The 21,404-nt window shown below is 40.5% G+C and overlaps 2 protein-coding genes across 2 annotated transcripts; both read left to right on the top strand.

The window, feature by feature from the left end:
* The first annotated feature begins 12,702 nt into the window (after positions 1–12,702).
* Positions 12,703–16,515, top strand: LOC113145154 (5,6-dihydroxyindole-2-carboxylic acid oxidase). Its single transcript, XM_026331559.1, has 7 exons — positions 12,703–13,247; positions 13,566–13,888; positions 14,711–14,915; positions 15,039–15,206; positions 15,296–15,475; positions 15,603–15,749; positions 15,855–16,515. Exons 1-7 carry the CDS (start codon positions 12,893–12,895, stop codon positions 16,040–16,042), a joined length of 1,566 nt encoding a protein of 521 aa, XP_026187344.1. The 5' UTR covers positions 12,703–12,892; the 3' UTR covers positions 16,043–16,515.
* A 382-nt stretch (positions 16,516–16,897) lies between these two features.
* On the top strand, positions 16,898–20,934 carry lurap1l (leucine rich adaptor protein 1 like). The gene is made up of 2 exons (XM_026299353.2): positions 16,898–17,265; positions 19,239–20,934. Exons 1-2 carry the CDS (start codon positions 16,993–16,995, stop codon positions 19,626–19,628), a joined length of 663 nt encoding a protein of 220 aa, XP_026155138.1. The 5' UTR covers positions 16,898–16,992; the 3' UTR covers positions 19,629–20,934.
* Positions 20,935–21,404: the final 470 nt, after the last annotated feature.

The raw sequence follows: 21,404 nt of genomic DNA, 5'->3' as shown, positions 1-21,404 counted from the left end.
ACAATAACGGGCACATTTCTGATCAATGATATGATGGAGGACTCCTCCCCATCAGTGTCTGTGAGGAGAAAGCCAGGCCTCCTCCATTAAAAAAAAAAAATTTACTACAATTACTAATACGTAGACGAACAGTTAGTCATCGAGCATTTACAGTGCACTTGCTGAAATGCTGAGCAGCCGATGGATTTTGTATACATTTGTGAATTTTAATCCTACTGACTTGAGATGATTACCATGAATGATGTATGGTGAATGATGAAAAATGTATTAAGCCTCTCTTTGTGCCCACACTGATGCAACTTTCATGATTCCTGTGGGGAAGCTGGGCATGTCATAGTGCACTGTGTGCGATTGGATTGTGGAATCAACAGTCCTAAGTTGCTGTAGCTGAGGGTGTTTTTGAAAGACTGCCTTTTGTTTGCCACTTTCTGAGTGTTTGATAACAGATACCACAGAGGTCAGGCCTGCTGTTGGAAATTTGAGCATTGCCTTAAACTGGGAGGTTGTTTTCGTTTTTTAGTGATCATATTTTGAAATGTTTGCAGTGCATTTGAGTCTATCAGCCAAAGATATGGCAGAATTTATTCTCTTTATGCTGCTGAAAAGAATTTTCAAATGAAATAGGTTTTGAGCAAGCTTTGGTAATATGAAGAGAGTCCTCTGATATTATGGTATGCTGTATGCTGCATCTTTTTTTAGAGCTAGGCGAGCTGTGCTACATCTACTTAGTTATATTTCATATTATGTATAAATGATACTTTAATACTTAATAGATTATTATTTCATGTGACTATGGTTACTGTGTACTGTATACCACTGCATCTTACTGTATATGTTGAACAAGGATGCAGAATTTAAAGAGGGGTTTTAGTCTTATGACCAATCGTAAGTGACCCTGGACTTTGACATTGTTTTAGCAAAGTATCCAATTTGTTTTCAGGGGGAACATTTTAAGACACGTGGGCAGTTTGGCAGTGTTGTGAGCTAGCAGCCAGCATTAGAGGAACATTATTGACTAAACCTCACTGTTGTATAAATTAGCACACCTGCTCTGTGGCGCTAAAGCCTTCAGCGTGGTGCTATCAAAATACATAAAGCTTAACAACAGCTGTCAAAGCCTCATGACAGCTGTCACAGAGTCAACACACTTTAGTTTGCTTCCTCTCCTGCAAGTTTATTCTGTGAAACTTTCTGAATGCTTAGGAAAAGGAGCATGGAGTCACATTTTTATTCCCGATGACAGATGAGACCTCTGCTTTAGTTTTAATCGGAGAAATCTAGGCTGTACTCTTCAGCCACATAGCAGTGAGGGAAAACCTGCGTTCTGCTTTGGAGCCTTTTGTTTCGCTGCCACTGAATTCACGTCAGAGAGCGTCAATACCTCAGAGACAAGGCACAAAACATATAAATGCCCAATTATAGTTGCTTCAAAGAGAGATGCATTTAAAAATTAATAAAGGGCATTACATAATTCATGATGGTTACTTATGTAAGTGGCCCAAATATGAAGAACAGACAAGGTATTGTCTCTTCCTCAAATGGCATTGGTTGTCTCTGTGTGTCGGTTTCTGTTATTGTGACCCTTTTGGCATCTCACCATATATATATGTATATATATATATATTTATATATCTTAACTATTCCACAGGATGTTGTAGAATGGACTCTTCTAAAGTTGCATTTGGTCTCTCTCCCTCCCCGATGATGTCGTCCTGCTCTGTTCTGTTTCCTTGTCCATCTGATTCATCTGATGCATCAAGGCTGTTCTGTCTGATGTGTGGTTGGCTCAGGTGCTGTACAGCGTTCCCCTTAGTACCATAATAGATAAATAGGCTCTTGTGTCTATGCCATGTCTTGTGCACAGGTTTGAAAACCTCAGTTGAGCTGTCTTTTTATCGACTTCGAGTGTGATGTTGTCAATAAAGATGTTACATATGTGTCCCTTCAGTATCCCAATCAAAAAGGGATTATTTATGCACATTTGCATTCCTACACGAGAGAGATAGAGACATTGTTTGCGTTTCATAAATAGCTATGGGATAGGATAAAATTGCAGAGTGGAGCTAGTATGACTTGAGAATTTGTCTGCAGTTGACATAAATTGTGTTGCTGCAAAAAAAAAAAAAAAAAAAATTAACTCAGGTTGCCAAGTGTCTTTGGGCAGTATTCTCCAGCTAGACCTTGAGTGCATTGTAGGTCAGAATTGGGTTCACTTTCACACTCTCTTACATAATTGAATCAATCAAGTGAAATTACTCTTCAGAATTTCTTAAATTAAAGTAGATGAATTTTGAACAGTTTATTCCAAAGCAAGGACAGATGGGGTCAGTTAGGTTTTTAGCATTTGAAGTGAGTTCATGCACCTACTAGTTATTCAGAACCTCCCATGCTAATGCCCCCATCTTTAAAGCTACACTGAGCAGCACTTGTTTCGTTCATTTCCAGCAAATAATTACATACCCAAAAATTAAAAACATATTCTGGTTCTGTAACTCTCCCTCAGCAGATGAAAAACCAAATCTTTAATCTTTAATTAAGGTTGTTTCTTTGTGCTATCTTGTTGGTTAAGAGGAAATGTAGAAGAGAAAAAAATGGCAAATGTTTGTGCTATAGAGGTCCTTAATTAACAGATGTTACATGTTTTTATTTATTTTCTCTGGGCTGAAATTCTTCACTTTTGCACTCTGTCATCACTTTGAGTTTGTAATGTAATTTATGTGTGGTGTTAGTGTTTCTGCAGCTGTCTGCATTTCTTGGTTTGTATTGCAGCCCTTTGTTACCGAATACAGAAACAGAGAGAACATGGCAAACTTTACAGGCGGCTCAGTTCTAACCAAAAATCCACCCAGTGACAGACCTTAAGCTTATGTCAAGCTAGAAAGGTAAAAAGGCAGTTTGATCTCTTGACTAAGGATTACAGATAGATGAAAAGAGATGATGCTTATTTCGGTAGCTTTTCATTGGATTGTAGTGATAAAACTGCTAATCAGGGCTATAACAGCTACTACAAAAACCAGAGGGATGCATTACAGGATAATTCCAATATATTACAACTGGAATTGGGAGCAGTGTACAAATTATGAGATTGTTACCCAATTGTTACCCACCTACAGTTGTTTACACTGTGTTGTACATCTCATGACTAATCCATAATCAACTGCTCCTCCTCAGCGTTACAGTAGTTTAAAACTTAATTCAAATTGGGTTTTATAATAACACCTGCTAATTTCACTGTTAAACACCTCTGTGTTATTGCCGTATTATAGTAGAATTGAAACCTGTTCCACATTTGTTATGGTCTGCTGATGAAGGCCTGTTTTCTCAAATGCATAAAGCTGACAGAGGAAAAAAAAAAAAGGGTAAACTGAGGCCCCTCTGCTGCAACATCTTTTTGTTTTGTAGTGCTGCTCTTTGAATGGATTCACTGCTGTAACTGTAGACGAGCACCCAGTCGAATGAAAGCAACACACCTGTCCTGAATCTCAAAGAGATATGGCTTGTTGCTTTTACTTGTTTTGTTCATGCTGTGCTTGCATATTAAGTAATGCAAGATTTATTCATGTTACACCCTGTTTGTTATGCATGAGCCACTGCTTTAACTAAACACTACGCTTTTGCCTTAGCACTCTTGTAGTTGGTCTTTGTCTTGATAGATTGGTTTTGTCCTTACTTCTAAAGTGTAAGTGGTCTTACCTTTCATTGTCCTCCATTCTGCCATAGCTATGCTATAAGTCATTTGCGTCACCCTGCCTGCAGAAATGAGATATGTTCTGTCCTTTTTCTGTTATCATGCTCCAAGGTTTCAAACTGTTTTTTTTTCCAAGCATAGTCAGACACTCCCCAGTGCACACCTCAGCAAATCCCTCAAGGATTCCTGAAACACCCTTCTTCCTCCAGAGACTGACTGTGTCTCCAATTATGAAGAAATACGTACAGGAGATGGGCGTCTGTCACAGGTCTCATGGAAATTTCATTTTAATTAATCTTGGGCAGAAATTGGCAGCTCAGGCATCACAACACTCATCATGGCTCCCTGAAGTAGATCCAATTTTCTGTCTCAATAGGCATTAAATTAGCAAGAACATTTCCACCTTCGTCACCCCAGTACACATAATAAATGAAATGCATTTCGCTGTGTGACATAATGGAGTGCTAATAATTGACTTGCCAGCTGAGCAAGGTACAGGGAAATGGTGGCAGGTGAATCACGTTTGTCGCCACCTCATCACATCTGGGAGTGTTAAAGAGTGAAGAAATGCACAGGAAGGCAGATTTGGGGATGTGCAAGTAACGATGCAGACAGTTTTGCTTTGTGTGAATTTTGTCAGATGATTCACAGGTGATTTCCTGGATAGTTTTGAGAACAGTGAAAAGTAAAACATTGCTGAAAGCTTCCTTTGAGTTTAGGAAGCTACCATGGCTCATTACGCAAGTCTGCTGCCGAGCTTTATTGACTAAATTCTGCCCTCAATTAGCATTGGCTGTGTAATACACAGCATTGTATTGTCTGAAGTTTATTTACCTCATGTCTTGTTAGGAACTAGTCTTGGCTGACTGATCTACACGACCTTTGAGAGTGTGTTCTGAAATTTAACAAGTATATGATTCCATGAAATATGGTCCATGCTGCAGAGATATCATTAAAGCAAAGATCAATTGCACTTCTTTTGTATTTGAAGGTTAGATTGTTATCAGTATTTCCATCAAACCAGTGACAGTTTGCAGCCACAGATCAATGCGGGTCTATATTTGGCAGTTCTCAAGAATTACTTTTCTTTAGGAAAACTTCAGCACATACTCATAAGCGGAAGTTTATTCACCGTGAGTTCAGTATGAGATACTGTAAATACATTAAGTTTGTGAAAAGTTGGTATCAGTCACAAAACTTTTATCACCCCAAATGTCACACAGCACAAAGCGAATATGACATTTTTATAGAGTTTTACAGACCTCAGCTATGACTATAATCAGTAGAAAAGGAGTCAGGAGCTCATTTCAGATTTATTATATTGTTCATGCATGCCTCAGTCTGACAGGCACTGTGCTTCCATCTCTGTAAGACTCTTGCCACATCAGTGCCTGACTCTCATCCGCCCACAGAGTGAGGTGAATTGCTCCACATATACAGCACCTACTGTACATTATAAGAAATTCTTATCTTTTCCCAGAGCTGGAAAGTCTGAAATGTTCTTTCAAAGAGCATTGACCATAAATTGTGCATAGTGATTTCAGTCTGTCCAAAAGTGTCCCAGTAGAATCCAGATCTGGGAGTTTAGAAAGTGTTGTCCAAGGTCTTTGATCTTCTGTATTTTTCGTCCAGTCCCTTAGTTCACGGTGGTAGTGGACTTTAAGTATCAACAGGACCAGCATTAGAAGGACAGTGGGACCAGTTGATGACATTATGTAACATAATACTGTATATAGGCCTTAAGAAAAGTTGATAAAAAGTTACTGCAAGCAAGAGTGTACTTGGGCAATATGTAAACAATAATATCAGCAACTTGCATATTTCATAATTTCTTAATTTATAAGAAACTTCCAACTCGGCTTTGTGCCTGATGGTTGACGTCACAGCTTCACCAGGCTAACAGTAGTGCATACCTCCTCTCATTCTCCTAGCTTGAATTCATATGGACATCCAAATCTATGCAAATATAAAACATGAGTCAAGTTAGCTTTACGTGATTTTTGATAGGAAACCACATTGTTGGTTGTTGTGGTTACCCAGATGTCAATCTATAATGGCAATTTTACAGCATTTTTGTCTTTTGGGGAGAAAAATTAAGTTTGTCATCAGATTTCAAGGTTTCCACTGATAGTGCCTCATTTGGCCACAGATAGTAACAGAACCCTGTGGAAAATGATGAACAGTCTCTGTCTTGTCCTCCTTTCCTGTCAACTTTCACTTTATGCAGCATTTTAATTGGCTGAGGCTGGCACAACCTTCTAACCCAGCTGTTACATCCCAGAGCAAGACTAGTGTTTCTCAGTAATTACTATTGCTGTATGGGGTGATCTGTAACACAGTCTTCTGCCAGTGAGAGACCCAAACTTCCCCCATTTGTAGTCTATCAATGTCCTCCATCATTTTCATACATCAGAGAAACAAATCTGTGAAGTAAAGGATGGACCAAAACATGAAGGCCTTTTCAAGAGGCTCCTGCAAGACTAATGACTGTTAAAAAGCAATCAAGTGGTAGCAGCAGTCTGGGCAGTAGATCTCTGTGTTTTATTGCTAATGCCTGGTCACAGCACCTCTGCTGTTTAAATTATTGCTATGTAAATCACCTGAAGTGCTTTGGTATTGGAAAGCAGCAGATTTAAGATGCTGGTGCATGTGCTAAGTAGACACTATCCCAATATTCACAGAGGCCTTCATTTGAGAGACTAACTCCTGCTATTCGTCAGCGTGTCAGTCTACTTCGAGCTGGCACTAGATTCTGAGAAGTTCACTGCTGGAACAAACGAGTTCTCTCTGACTCACATATAAAGTGCTTATTCTGTAATTCTGCAAATCCAGTCTGAAGTATAGTGCCTGAAAGTTCTGAACTAGCTTGTAGGGGAAGCACATTTACCTTTTCTCTTCCCTTTTCACTTCTGCATCTTAATCAAAAATCCTTGCACACTTAAGAGTTGTCCAGTGGGAGACTTTAGCTGCTAGTGAATGTAGGACTTACAAAGTCATGACTGTAAAGGTTATCCTTGGGCTTGGGATATTCAAGAAAGGTATTTAACTTGAAATCAAATTCTTCAAGATGAAATTTGTTTATATCTGAGATGTCTGAAATCATAGCAAAAGTAATTTGTCTTGACAGTGTACCGGATGTGTTTATCCAGAACTGCTGCAAACACAGGCTGGATGCTTGCATTTGTGCAAATCTTTGCATGAGAACTTACTGTCCTCTGCTGGTTACTATACTGTATTACAACTACAGTATGAAGACACACTTTAGACAAAGCCTGATAAAGACATTAACATTTAACAACTTGTTGTTTTAATCATTACCTGTTCAGAGTTTGCATCAACACTAGTCAAACTAGCTGCATTTCGTCACATCTAAAAGCACTGTTACTCTGCTAACTAAGGACAGCTCATTTGTGTTGGATTTCCAGCTTGTGACTGTTAATATGCTTATCACAGAAAAAAAACCTTCATTGTGAGACTTAATTGTTTTATTGTTCAAAGTCTCATTTTGCTACAGAAATGTCTTCCCTTATTCCCTGGTTTATTTGTATTCCTGCGTCATGGTGTGAAACTTGAGGATTTTTTTTTGTTTTTTCTATTCAAGAATCCAAATTGATACTAAGAAATGTTGTCAGCATAAGCTAACTGACCTGTAGTGCCTTTATATCATACATCATTGGCCTTTGAATAGGTTTTGGCATTTCATTTGATCTGCCAATAAGGAAAAATAAAACACACTTAAAACAATCTTTCTTTGCCCAGAGGATATTTTGCATTTGCTGGTGTATACACATTATGATATGCATGCAGCTTAAAAAAATGAACAAGAAAAAAACAGTAACAAACTAAAAGACTGTAGTGTGCAGGATGTGAGAAGATATAAATATCACACACAGACATGCACACAGGCCTCCACCCTGACACCCCAAGGCTTTGGTCCTGAGTCTGCATCATTCCATAAGCCTACAGTCCTGCAGCATACACCAAACCCTGCCTGCCTGAAAAGCTAATAATCATTTTCACCCTGCCTTATCTTCTATGCAACATACACTGTAAAATAATTACAGACTGGAAAATGTGTATTTTAAAATCTGCTTTCTGTTTGACAGTCACCAAAATTTCAATTTAACAGTTATTTATGAACTGCATAATGGATATTTCCATCAGCCTTGACTGTACTTTGTAAGTGCTAATTAGCCAACATTTGCAAGCCGAAGCACTTAACTGAGATAGTAAACATGGCAAACATTATAGAAAACATTAGCATCCTAACACTGACATTCAGAGCATGTTAACATTCAGATGTTCCAGCTGAGTCTGAACCACTGCTGTGCCCAAAAACAGGCTGCATGGCTGTGCCTCGTCTTAGCACGGTGCCTTATTCCATAACATTGTGCACAAATGAAACTCATTCTTTCTAATAGCCAGAAATGCATATATCTCCCCTCATTTACAGAGAAGCAAATGAACATGAGAACAAGCTAGAGTTGAAATGGAATGAATGACATGAAGATAGTCTCTGATGAGAAACTGAAAGACACTGAAAGAGCAGCAGTTGCAGGCAGATGAGAGGAAATGGGAGGAGGGAGCTTGGCAGACAGTCATATGAACTGCTCATATAGCTCCCTCCTAATGACTCCCTCTGTGCCGTTTTTACCAAAGGCAAGGATTACCAGTAAGCCTGAGTCACATCTTCTCACATGATCCTCTCTCCTGCCTACGGTTTATTCACACACGTGCACAGACGTGGGCACCTACTGAATGGTAGCAGGGGAGATGGATGATGAAAGGGAGTCAGCTGAGCTTGGTCACAGGACATCCAGAGGGCATGTGTACACATTTCACCTTCTGCAATATAATTTCTAAACAAAGATATAATAGGGGAAAGTGTTTCCTGTCCTAATGCTGTGGATATATACTCAGAAAAAACATCTGGGACAATGGGAATACAAAAATGAACAAATGATGTTGTTCAGTCCATTAGATTAGTAGGTGATATGACCCCTGGCCCTTTATTTATTCTTGTGTTTACTATGTTGACCTAACACAATGTGCATCATTGTAAAGATAATCGACTAAATTAACTTGTACAGGCGAGATTAAGGGATAAACTCTCATATGCCAACAAAGGAAATTAGTTTGAATTACAGCTTCTTATATTGCTGCCTCAGTCCTTGTAGTGTACTCATAATAGATTTGTATTGGCTCCATATCATATTCATGCTCACTCATTTGGCACATTTATGACCTAAAGTGAACTGTAGGGAAGTTTGGCAGAGAGATACTAAACATAAAAGCTTCTTGGCGACTTAATGAAAAGACAGTCAGTAAATAGCTGGCTCCTGTTCTCCTCAGATGTGACCTTAAAAAACCCTGCAGTGCATTTTCAGGTCGGTAGCACTTTGAATTATTAAATACAAGTCTGTTATGATGATAAATCAAAGAAAATTAATTTAGGGCCAGTATCAGACTTTTAAGGTCAAAATAATTGTTCATTTTAACTATTACAGTATTCGTCTTGACAGTTTAAAAAAAAAAATGGCAGAAAACTAGATGGCGACTCCAGACAAATGATGATGATGATCATAACAACCTTGACACACTAATAGGCCTCCTGCTAGTTCTAAAGAGGAACATGGGAACTGCACATACATGAGAAATGTGGTAGTGTTTTAAAATGTCGTTCATGAGAATGAGCTTAGAGCTAGCTTTATGTAATCCTCGCTGTCACACCCCAATTATGAAACAATTCATGCAGGCTGGAATTATGATAACCAATGTGAAACGCATGTGACTCAGTTAAGAATCTTTGCCTCTCGGTGCATGGAATCACGCTGAGGGGAGAAAAAAAAAAAGTCTTCCTCTACAAAACTGCTGTATTTTGTTTTTTTATATACATAAGAAGTACATCTGTAGTATTGTCAGTGGTGTTTTCAGGAAAAGTACATCACAATAAAAGTGATTGTGTGACTGTATTAATAATGCATGAAGGTATAAGCAGCATTTTATTGTTGTAGCCTTTTAATTGAAACAGCTAACTACATGTAGGTCAGGCCTCTGCAACACACACTACATCAGTGGTCTTCAAAAGGTTGGAGCCCTCTGGTTTAATTACAGTTAACTGTACCACATCATATATGTATCTCATATACAACATTTAGGCCCACCTCTCCATCAGGATATATCATCATTTCAAGCATCGAGTGTGATGTAGCAGAAAACGGACCGATTTAAGAACAAATACCTGAAAAATGCTCCTTTAGTTATCACCCCCCATTCTTTGTGTTCAGCCTGATTGACAAACCATTTAATGACCTAAAAGCATCAAAGTAGATGCCTGGCATTGATTTTATTTTCCCCACCACCATCATTTGATAAGCAAAGCACCTGCTTACTAATGATCGCGTGTTGATCCCCTTAAGGATAGCTCATATACATGTCCTGTTTGTTGTCAAGAAACACTCTCCAATTAATGCAGCCATCCAGTTTAAAGCTTGCAGTGAACTATTTAAGACTTAAACATGAATCTTTTTAAAAAGAACTTGCTGCGCTGATCCTGACCTAGATTCGGACTCCTTGGGGTGATGGCTGTAGGTTTTATCGTCAGAAACAAGTCATGTTCCCAAAACTACGTCAAAGTTCTATTTTCAGTAGACCAAAATAATCAAGTTTTTTTTTCCCCAGAGGTATCATCAACTCATTTAAACTAATCAAACGTTTTTGTGTGTTTTGTTTACCTGGAGAACTGTGAAACACATGAACAAACAGCGCACACGCCGTAGGGCAGTTCGGAGGGAGGATTCAAATGAACAAAAGGTTCCCAGAAAGGTAAGCATCAAAAAACACCTTCAAAATAGAGTTCAGTGTCAGGTTTTCACAATAATTAAGCAACTTTTTGCACTTGCTGTCTCCATTTTGATCTGAACTTCATTATAATAGAACAGCATCTGGTGACGTCTTATTTTTACACAGTAAACAGCTCATTTACCACTTAGAATAGTACTACGATTGTGTAATTTAACTCTGAAGTAAGCTATATCAAGTGTGAGAGAACAACCCTGATAACATCAACATGGGAGTGTTGTCAGGGTTGTCCCGGCTTGAGCTAAGAGGCTAAAGTTGTAAATTATCATACTTGCTGCTTTGTTTCCATTTCATAAATAGCATTCATCTCAAAATTCAACTCTTGATTATGGCTGGGAAGCTCATTTCTTTATGAATGCTTTGATAAATCCCACTTGGAGCTTAATAATATGGAAGTACATAAACATGGGTGTGCCATAACACTGTATTACAACCTTCACACAACCAGTTCTCTAAGTATTGATTTGTTGATCACTATTAGGAACAGCAGAAAGAGTTTGCCATTCCTGAAATGTTTTTTTTTCTTCTGAAGAATAAATTCCATTCATGCATCCATGAATCACATGCTCATGGCAGGAAAAGCAACCTTAATGTTGAGGAAAGAAAGAAGTGCTGAAGAGAGAAAGAGCGAGAGCTTGTAACCTTGGGGAGAAGTCAAATGACCTGAAATATGATCACTTTGACAAACACATGAAGCTTCTTAGTTTAGTGTTTGCAGCTTACAGATTTTTGCTAAGTACCACTTACAAAGTACGACTGAAGCAGATGGAAATGTCATCACTCGTGCAGATATTTGTTCATAAGTCTGTTAAACTGAAAATCCAATGCCTGTCAAAGAGAAACAAGATTTTAATGAACCTTTAACCAGGTTATTGAAAAGAGCATATTTGGGGTTATCTGATTGTTTTCTGTGCGATTTTAATCAACAATATACAAATGTGCAATAATAGATAATATAAACAAGCTGTATATTGCACTTTTTATGGACCCGTTTGCAAGTTCACCAAGTTCATTATTTTAATTCCACAAACATCTACTTGTGTGCCAGGGGATACATTTAGAAAAAGTTATTACTTCACAACAAATGAATTTTCATACAGTGCTCATAAACCCGTGCTGAAACTGTCCATGTGTACGCACACTCGTTCTTTATCATTTGTGCTTTAATCTGAAACACTTAATTATCAGAAATTCTTACATTTAACGATTGACTAAGTTTAGGCAACAACAACCAGATAGGTTTTTAGAAGAGACATGGTCTCAGGCTGCGTTTAGACATAGGCAAGCTTTCTCTGTAGGGTGCCATCAGGAGGGCAGGGGCACCAAAGATAATGAATAAAACTTTTAGAACTAATTTCAAACTCCGGTCTGCTTTTAAAAAGTCTGTACTGACTGTAAAGGGTCCAGTGCACCCTTACAGTTTTACTGGGGAAAAAAAAAACCTTCTCACACTGCACTGAACACATGATCCAGAGAGGAGGCTACAAACAGACTGGAGCTATAACCTACTGGCTGCTGTTTTTATGCCCCCAAGGTTCATTTGATTTCACCACTGTGTAAAAAGCAGGTATAAGTAACTTCACCTGTTCCATGCAAACATTAGAAAACGATCCACGTCATGATAAATCATACCTGAGGTACAGGTAATACTGTATGTGCATAGGTCTGAACTCACTTTGAGTCATGTATCATTGAATCAGTAGATTTGACAAAAGGTGGCATATAGAAATGAACTGTACTGTGAACGTCATAGATGTCCAGTGTAGGTTATCAGCTATAAGTTCAGCTGTTTGCTCCTGGACGACTGTCAGAATCACTGTGGTCAGTGTGTTCGCATGGCCTTATGAGTCAGCTGACCACAAAGTAAAGTGCTACTGTTATCTGAAAAACAATGTGAAGTGTATCTAAATTGTGATGTTAATGGTTGTCTGTGAACTCTAGATCTTCAATGTCAAGATCATAAATATTCTAAAAAAACGAAAAGATCAGTCCCTTCGGGGCGCCAACGGAATGTCTTGCGTAGGGCACCATCATGTTCAGCCCAGTGTGACGGATCACATTACCTTCTTTCTCTCCATCCTCAGTAGAAAATGTGATGTTGTGTGATGGGATCACGCGGGAGTCAGAAAATCCGGGTAGTCATGCGCTAATCCCGTATTTAAGGTCGACTGCTTCTTGGGAAAACACAAACGGGGGCCTGGGTACGTTTTACATGCGCACTTGAGAAAATAATCCCTGTTGTGTTCAAAGTGATGTTCACTGTAGATAAAGTTTAGTTGAAGTGCATATTTTGCGGTCAATATTTACTCAGCCGTGCGTAATATTTGCCAGGCTACTTGGACAATGTGGCAGTGGTGCGTTTTGGTGCTCTTTGGCGCGGTGGTCGTGAACGCTCAGTTCCCCAGAATCTGCGTTACACCCGAGGGGGTTAGGAGCGGACAGTGCTGTCCGTCGCCCTCTGGACTCAGCAACGACCCATGTGGCTCCAGCACGGGCCGCGGACAGTGTGTCTCTTTAACGGTGGACAGCCGGCCGCACGGGCCTCAGTACCCACACGACGGACGCGATGATCGAGAGCGGTGGCCCATCCGTTTCTTCAATCGTACTTGTCAGTGTAATGGGAACTTCAGCGGGTTTCACTGCGGCCGCTGCAGACATGGATGGACAGGTGCCAACTGTGACCAGCGAGTCTCTGTCGGTGAGTTGGACCAAGTTTGATCAATAATATTTGCAGACTTAAATACATATGTCATAAAGTCAGCTAGACCTGCTCAGTGGAACTCAAGTTCATGCAGTATATCGGTTTCACACAGTCGACTTCAGTAAGAACAGCATGAAATAAGCTGAGATGCATTTGAAATGATGAGTCTATCTAATTAGAAAAAGTGACTGAATCACAGAATGAAATGAAACCTCATTTTCTTTTTCGCACTTGTTTTCTCAGTCTTTAAATCTGATCAACTAACACATGACTGGTTGGATTAATCCGCGTTTTTCTCTGCTATAATCCCCCCAGTCCGGAGAAATGTGATGCAGCTCAGCGCGGAGGAGAAGCGCGCGTTCGTGAACGCGCTGGATCAAGCCAAGCGCACCGTGCACCCCGACCTGGTGATCGCCACGCGGCGCTACTCGGAGATCTTTGGGCCTGACGGGAACACCGTCCAGTTCGAAAACATCACCATCTACAACTACTTCGTGTGGACCCACTATTACTCCGTCAGTAAGACCTTTCTGGGTGTGGGTCAGCCGAGTTTTGGGGGAGTGGACTTCTCACATGAAGGGCCCAGTTTTGTCACATGGCACAGATATCACCTGCTGCAGCTGGAGAAGGACATGCAGGTGAGCTTTTGTTAATTAGGGGTCAAATAGTTCTCATGTCTATGGGTATTTTTAAGAAAAAGAAAATAACAAAGCTGATTTTAGTGTATGTGGTTGTGGATAATCATTAGCTGACTGTTTATCCACATTTGTAATTCTTCAATACATCACCAACAGCTACTTCAACCTGCCATTTAATGCATTTCCTCACTCCTTTGGTGAGGAAACCATAATTGATGCAATTTCAAGCCTTACTTAGTGAGCAGCATGCAAAACGGGATTTTAAGCATTTTATAAGCTCTGATTCAGTTTGACAGGCACGCCATCGATTTGGTTTGCAGAAAACCACTAAACATTATTGAACAGAGCTTTATTAAACTGCAACAATCACTACTGGATGGAGAAGCAGTTTGAGGAAGAGCAGTCAGAAGGAACTATATCATTTAACTTAAGGAAAAATGTCTCAGCTTCCTGTCCTTGCACACTTCCACAGTGGATTTTAGTGTGGTGGAATCAAAGCCTTGTGAGGAAAACACAGAGAACATATGCAAAACAGATGTGAAGTGGAAAGTGATTCACAGGTGTGAAGACAGTCCTGATGCAAATCACAGTGTGTGAACAGACCGTTTATTCTGGGAAGTAAATAAGGATTTATGGTTACAGGAACAGGAGGACATTGTTTGGTATTATTAAAAAAAAAACACCAGCAAATTCCTAAAGGTGTTGTTTCTTATACTGGAGGTAAAAAAGCAAAAGCTGCTCTTTTTCTTGCTTCTGGCCTTGAACTTCACAATCCGAAACACTAACCCAGCCATCCTTTTATTTATTGTATTGAACAACCAGGACATGCTGCAAGACCCCTCTTTCGCCCTGCCCTACTGGAACTTTGCCATCGGTGGAAACACATGTGACATCTGCACAGACGACCTGATGGGTGCCAGGAGCAGTTTTGACTTGAATTCCCTGAGCCCCAACTCCATCTTCGCAGAGTGGAGGGTCATCTGTGAGAGTGTAGAAGACTATGACACGCTGGGAACCATCTGCAACAGTAAGACTGTCGTTTCTTTATTGTGGCAAACACAGTAGTGATGTTACACTGATCCTCTTTGTAATTTAAATGAAGGGAAACTGCTTTAGTCGGATCTGATCCCTTTTACTTGTCTCCTTCCAGGCACTGAGACGACTCCCATCAGGAGGAACCCAGCAGGAAACGTCAACAGGCCGATGGTCCAGCGTCTGCCAGAGCCCCAGGATGTTGCTGACTGTCTGCAGGTGAACGCGTTTGACACACCGCCCTACTACTCCACCTCATCTGAAAGCTTCAGAAACACAATTGAAGGTGAGTGACTACAAAGATTTTTTTTTCTCATCTCTGCATTTTACTCTTTTTTTTTTTTTTTTTAAACATGTTTCATGTGGTTTTGGCAGGCTACAGCGCCCCCCAGGGGAACTATGACCCTGTGGTGAGGAGCCTCCACAACCTGGCCCATCTGTTTCTGAACGGGACAGGAGGACAGACCCACCTCTCCCCCAATGACCCCATCTTTGTCCTGCTCCACACATACACTGATGCTATATTTGATGAATGGCTGAGGAGACACGGTCCAGGTGTTTTAGCAGCAAAATCTGCTTTTAAAATCTCCTGTTTTTCATATTCACTTCAGAATACCCACATATTTCCCTGTTTTATTGGTGACAGAATGTCCTTTGAGGCTAACTCAGTATTTTTTTACAGGCTTGGCTGTGTATCCTGAAGAAAATGCCCCTATTGGTCACAACAGAGGCTACAACATGGTGCCTTTTTGGCCTCCTGTGACAAACGCAGAAATGTTTGTGACTGCACCTGAGAATCTTGGTTATTCCTATGAAGCTGAATGGCCAGGTATACATCTTGAAATAGCTCTTCTACCGGCTTATTTTTGTGGGTCTGCTTTCAGTCTTACCTTCAGATGATGAGCGTAATCATTACCTCTTGCTTATGTTCTAGCTCAACCTTTCACTCTGACTGAAATCATCACCGTGGCAATAGTTGCTGCCCTTGTGATAGTGGCAGTCATCTTTGCTGCCACCACATGTGCCGTGCGTGCCAGATCTTACAGGATGGAGGGCCACCAGCCTCTGCTCGCGGATCAGTATCAGCGGTATGACGACGAGAAAAGCCAGTCTGTCGTCTGAGGTCTGTGGGTGAACATGAGCCTCAGTCTCACCGACGTGCCTCCTCTCTGTATTTTTATAGTGACACAAACATACAGTTTGTTAAAGCCAGAATCTACTGTCAACACAAAACATTTGTAGATTCTTTAAAAATAATCTTTTAGCTGTGTCTTTTAGCCAAGGTTGTCTGTGCAGTTTTCACACGCCTGAAGAAATGAAATGTGTTCTAATAAAGTGGACATAAAGCGAAGTGCTGTGTGATTTTGATGCCACCAGGTGGTGCTCGACTCTGGCTGTGGTCGGGCTTTTCTAACGTGTGAGCAGTGGATGAACAATGTTAGTGAGGCCTGATGTGGCTTCATGTTAGATGTTTCAAACATGATCAGATATGAAAAATGTTTTAAAGGAGTGGTCGCCTATTGCAAAACTAACTGAAACCGTAAATACAACTTGTATCGTGTTTATAGTAAAAATATTTCTGTTTATCTGATGAGTTTAGTGGGAGGAATGAATGAAATGGTCGCTGTTGCTGTCTTGTTTTTACGTTTCTACTTTTAAGATGCTGTTGGTTTTGGATACGCTCCTCCAGTTGTGAAATTCACGCCTACACCCAGCGGGTTGTTTTACTTTACACAGACATTTGTATGATTAATAAACACACCCGCTGCTGCTACTTTATAAACACAATGTGTTTCCTTTGCGCACACGAAACCACCGGTTTCCTAACAGTCCCGGATCCACTCGCCGGTCGGGTTTGTGGTTTCAGACGAAGCTCCTGTATGGGAGGGTCTACGGAGAGCACGCTGTCATTGCTGTCCTGCTACAGGCCAGCCCCTTCAGTGGGAGGTCTGTCGGTGTAACAGCGCTGAAGTGTCACTGTCCCATCGTTTCATTCTGAGAGCTGGCTGAACAAACTTGTAGTGAGGGCGCTTCTTCCAACTTCTTGCTACTTTGAATCGGCTCCCCTGTGGATGGTAGTGTCCGTGCGTCCCGCAGCAAATCACTGGGAATATCTCCGAGCGCCACAGCCTACGATGGACGAGGACAACAACGTCCTGCCTGATTTAAAAGATATAGAGAGTAAAGTTGGTCGAAAAGTGCCGGACAGCCTCTTTCGCTCTCTGGTTGCAGGGAAACACCACGACGCGTCCGCAGCGCCGCGTTTAGCCAACTGCGCGTTTTGTGACAGTTCTGCGGACTTCAAAAGGCTGGAGAGCAAAATGCTGTTCCTGAAACAAGAAATGGTAAGTTACTGCTCCTGCAACCTGTTCATGATAACAACCTATTAAGAAACTGTTACAGCAGCTTGTAAATAGTTGTTGAATAGCCAGAAATACTGTAAACTATGGCCTGTTTAGATAAGTCATAATTCAGAAGTGCGCATTTGTCCAGGCAGCTAATTTCTTGTCAGGCGTGTTAGTTTGAAAAGTCTGCTCCTCTGCTGCATGAGGCCAACGTGCAGTAAGTGTCTGCTGGTTCATGTGGTTGCTAAGTACAGGATCCCAAGGTGTTGGTGTTTGAGCCGGTCAGTAGGTGAGAGTGGTTCACACCTGCCCTACCACAGGAACCTTTGTTGGTGAACCCTCCTCCCTTAACAAAATACCCCCCCCCCACCCCTTCTTTTGTGATTCAAACTGCTCTGAAATCTAATTGTGCTAATGTAATTACCTTTTCAGGATTGCATGTTTTTACCTGCTAACACTCCCTCCTGTGATATTTTCAAGTGTCATGTGTATTCGGCACAGGGCCCCTGTGTAAGAGCACCACAGGTATTAGGATTCCTGAGCAGATGGCCAAGTTGACCGAGTTTTGAGGACTGTAGTGGAGCCTGTTACAGGGCCAGCAGACGGACCAGTCAGCCAGACTCTGGGTTGATAGGCTTACTTTTCTGTTGATGCGACAAATGAAACAACCTTTAGCTTCTGTTGCAGCCAGGCCTGTCAAAGTTACCAGCAGTCATGACTTCAGTTAATTGCACTAATGTGAGAAGAAAAGTAATGGACTTTTAGGGTGACTTCATTCCACTAGAGGTCTCTTACTGATAGACAGTTCATTTTGAATTTGGGCCATCTTGGGATACTTTGTTTTTGTGGCTCTATCAGAACATAATCACTAAGCCAATCAGATGCTCGGTTTTGGTGTGTCCCAGCCTGGAAAACACACACACACACACTTTAGGCTTCAACAGTGTGACTAGCAAGTTTTTTACAATTATTGAGAGGCTGCAGTGATCTACAGTCTATGGAGGGAGTAAGTAATAAAAAAAAAAAAAAAAACAAAGCATGGGGGGCAGGTCTTATTAGTTTCATATGACAAGTTAAACATGTTCTAACAGAGTCATTGTTACTGCTCCGTACAGACAAAAGTGTACAGCAGTCATTGTGTTTCCTAAACTCACTTTGTGATACTGACCCACTTATTCGCGTGTTTGGACTGAAGTTTCAATTTAAGTCCATCTGCTCAGCTTTTTATTTGTGCATCAAGCAAACAGTAACACCAGGAGCAGCATGAGCTAAATGAAGGCTGGTTGCAAATCCACCCCAAAGAAAAGCTGCAGTATCAGGCCAGTACTCTGGTCCTCTATACCGGCCCCAGTGCATTTTGAATGTGGCAGGATGTCCCAGCTGTCCGTCTAACATTTTTCATTCACACTGGGAGTCTGTCACTCAGCAGACACAGGGGAAGCCCTTTGAATGACTCCATGGGTTGTCCACATCCCTCCACAATCAATGACATGGTTTGTCGTGGCAGGCAGTTAGATCAATGGTCATACTGTGTAAAGGAGGCATATCATTCATTATCCTGCATGAAAACTGTTTCCTGCCTGTGCTGTTACACGCGTTTACATTCATTAGTCGTTTTTTTGCGGTGCCACACAGTTCAGTGTCTTTGTTCATAGCTAAACGGGATCGTCTAAACAAAACAGCACAGTGTTCCAGTAATGAGGGGACATAAGAATGCTAACAATCTCACCACAAGGTCTGTTTACAGGCTTTCAGTCATATTTGGCTTTTCTTCCAGGGTCGTGTACGAACTGCACTAACTCAGTGCAGTTATTAAAAACAGTAGAGATTTTTTATTTTGCTGACTTCCAGTCTACTTATTAGAACATACTGTTTCATGTACAATAGCAGCTTTCTTAAAGGAGTAATTCTGCATTTTTGGAAAAAAACCCATTAATTATCACGACCTGACATGTCTTTCCTCCAACTCACAGGCACATCTACGAGCCATCGATGTGAAGCTGATGCAGCAGCTGATGTCAATCAACGAGGGCATTGAGTCCATCCGGTGGATGATAGAAGACAAAGGAGGGGTTGCCAGCCAAGATGGAAGCCTGGCGGGTAGTTTGTACAGCCTGTCAGACAGCCAGGATGGTACCTCACTGCAAGGCAGCTTCAGCAGTCTGAATGATGGTAACAGTGACGGACTAGATGGTCTCTCTGTAGGTAGTTACCTGGACACTCTAGCAGAAGACCTCCCAGATGACCCCTCACCTACGGACCTTGACTGTTTTGTGGATAAAACGGTTATTGACGGTGATGCTTTCAGCAAATCGCCACTGAAACTCTCAGTGGAATCAGATGAATACTACTGCTTTGGATAATGATGATGATGATGATGAAGCTGTCACGGTGGTTAGAAAGACTACTGAGAGATTTTGATAAAATAACACAACTGTCGGTTCATTTTTCCCACATGCTTCACATTTTCTCATTGTAGTTTACCAAATGACTCATGTTCCTTTTGTACTTTGAAACCAGCTTTAATATTTGGATTTCATACAGCTCATCAAACCACTGCCAGCTAATGTCACACTAGATGCAAGTGAAACCACCTTAATTATTTATGTTTTAATGTTTTATCATGCAGGTTAAAAGTGCTATGATGTAGAAAGATTATATTTATTATTACTTTAAGTACCTCAGTCTTTTTTTTTTTTTTTTTTACAGTTAAAGTACTTAATAAGAAAGGGTGAACTTAAGCAGAGACTGTAGATTTTATTTTTTGTGGAAAATTCAACTTGGACCTTGTGTAAGGTCGGCTACAATCAGCCGATCTAAGAAAAAGAGTAGATTAGGATTAGCAGCCATTTGGAAAATTGGACATTTCAAGCTGAGTGATTCAAAGCCTAAACTGTTTAAAGTGCTAAAGTGGTTGGTTAAGTGTTAGAGCAAGTGCAATTTGCTTCCATGCCAAATCCTGAGCACCACCTACTGTAAACATTAAGCTTTTAAAGATTTTTACTTAAAGGTTTTGACTGATGGAACATCCTAAATTAAACCAAGTGACCAATATTAGAAGTTACAGCATGTAGCCTTACATACAGATTAGTTGCACATTCAAAGCACAGATGGTTGACTGAAACCAAAGCAATATGATTGTCTTATAGATATGTTAGGCCTGAGGCAAAACTCTGTTATCACCAGATGGGACATATGTGAAACACATTTGCTTTGTAGGCATCTTTTAATTCTCTGTGGTAACAACGATTCAGTGACAGCTATACATTGTTGTAGATAAAAGTATTGTTTTGGCTTTAACCTCTCTACATTTATTTGAAATTTGTATTGTATGCTGCCTGCTTTGGAAAATGTTATTTTTTTTTAAATAATGGCTGATCATTTTGTTGTGGAAATGAAGTAATATATTGTGATTTTTCCTGTTGCTCAGTGTGTTAAGATTTTAATGAAAGAAACATCAATGCATGGTATTTAGTGTTGGGTGTCAGTTTTTAGAAACAGGAAAAGAGTTGACTGAGCTTGTTATAGAATCCTAATGAGATGGAAAGTGAACATTATGGCACTTTCCTTTTTTTGGTAAGTTGAAATTAAGGCAAATCTGTGAATAATGAAGCTGGACTTTGTGTTGCCCTGTGTAATGTGGCATAAAAAATGACTCTCATTATTTCACTCTGTCACTCCATGTCACGTTCCTTTGAACACAAGACCTGGCAGCAATGTGGCAAATGGCTGCTTATTTTAGCTTCTTAAAATTGCCAAGCTAATAGCAGAGGAGAGCCAGTTATTATGGCATATCAAGCACTGTCACGGAGGAGAATTTAGGATGTTATCAAATGCTACAGAGTATCTGTCATCTGCCTGCAATGCTTCAACCGAGTGATTTTTTTAAAATACTGTATCTCCAATCGAAAATGACACAGCAGAAATATTTGATTCTGTTATGTTATTTTCATTTTAGCTTCTCACAAGCTTCCTTTTTTATCCAATGATAATGGCATTTCCAGACAGTCTAGAGGGAAATTTATTACAGGGAACATGAGAGCCTTGGTCTCTTTGGCTTGCAAATGATGAGGTGGCCATGGGGCAAGGTACTCACTACTTCTCAGACATGCCGTTAGAAATACTGCCGTGCTGGACTG

The sequence above is a fragment of the Mastacembelus armatus genome, chromosome 18 (genome assembly GCF_900324485.2).
Source record: "Mastacembelus armatus chromosome 18, fMasArm1.2, whole genome shotgun sequence".
Taxonomy (NCBI): domain Eukaryota; kingdom Metazoa; phylum Chordata; class Actinopteri; order Synbranchiformes; family Mastacembelidae; genus Mastacembelus; species Mastacembelus armatus.
This window is presented reverse-complemented; position numbering and strand designations above follow the sequence as displayed.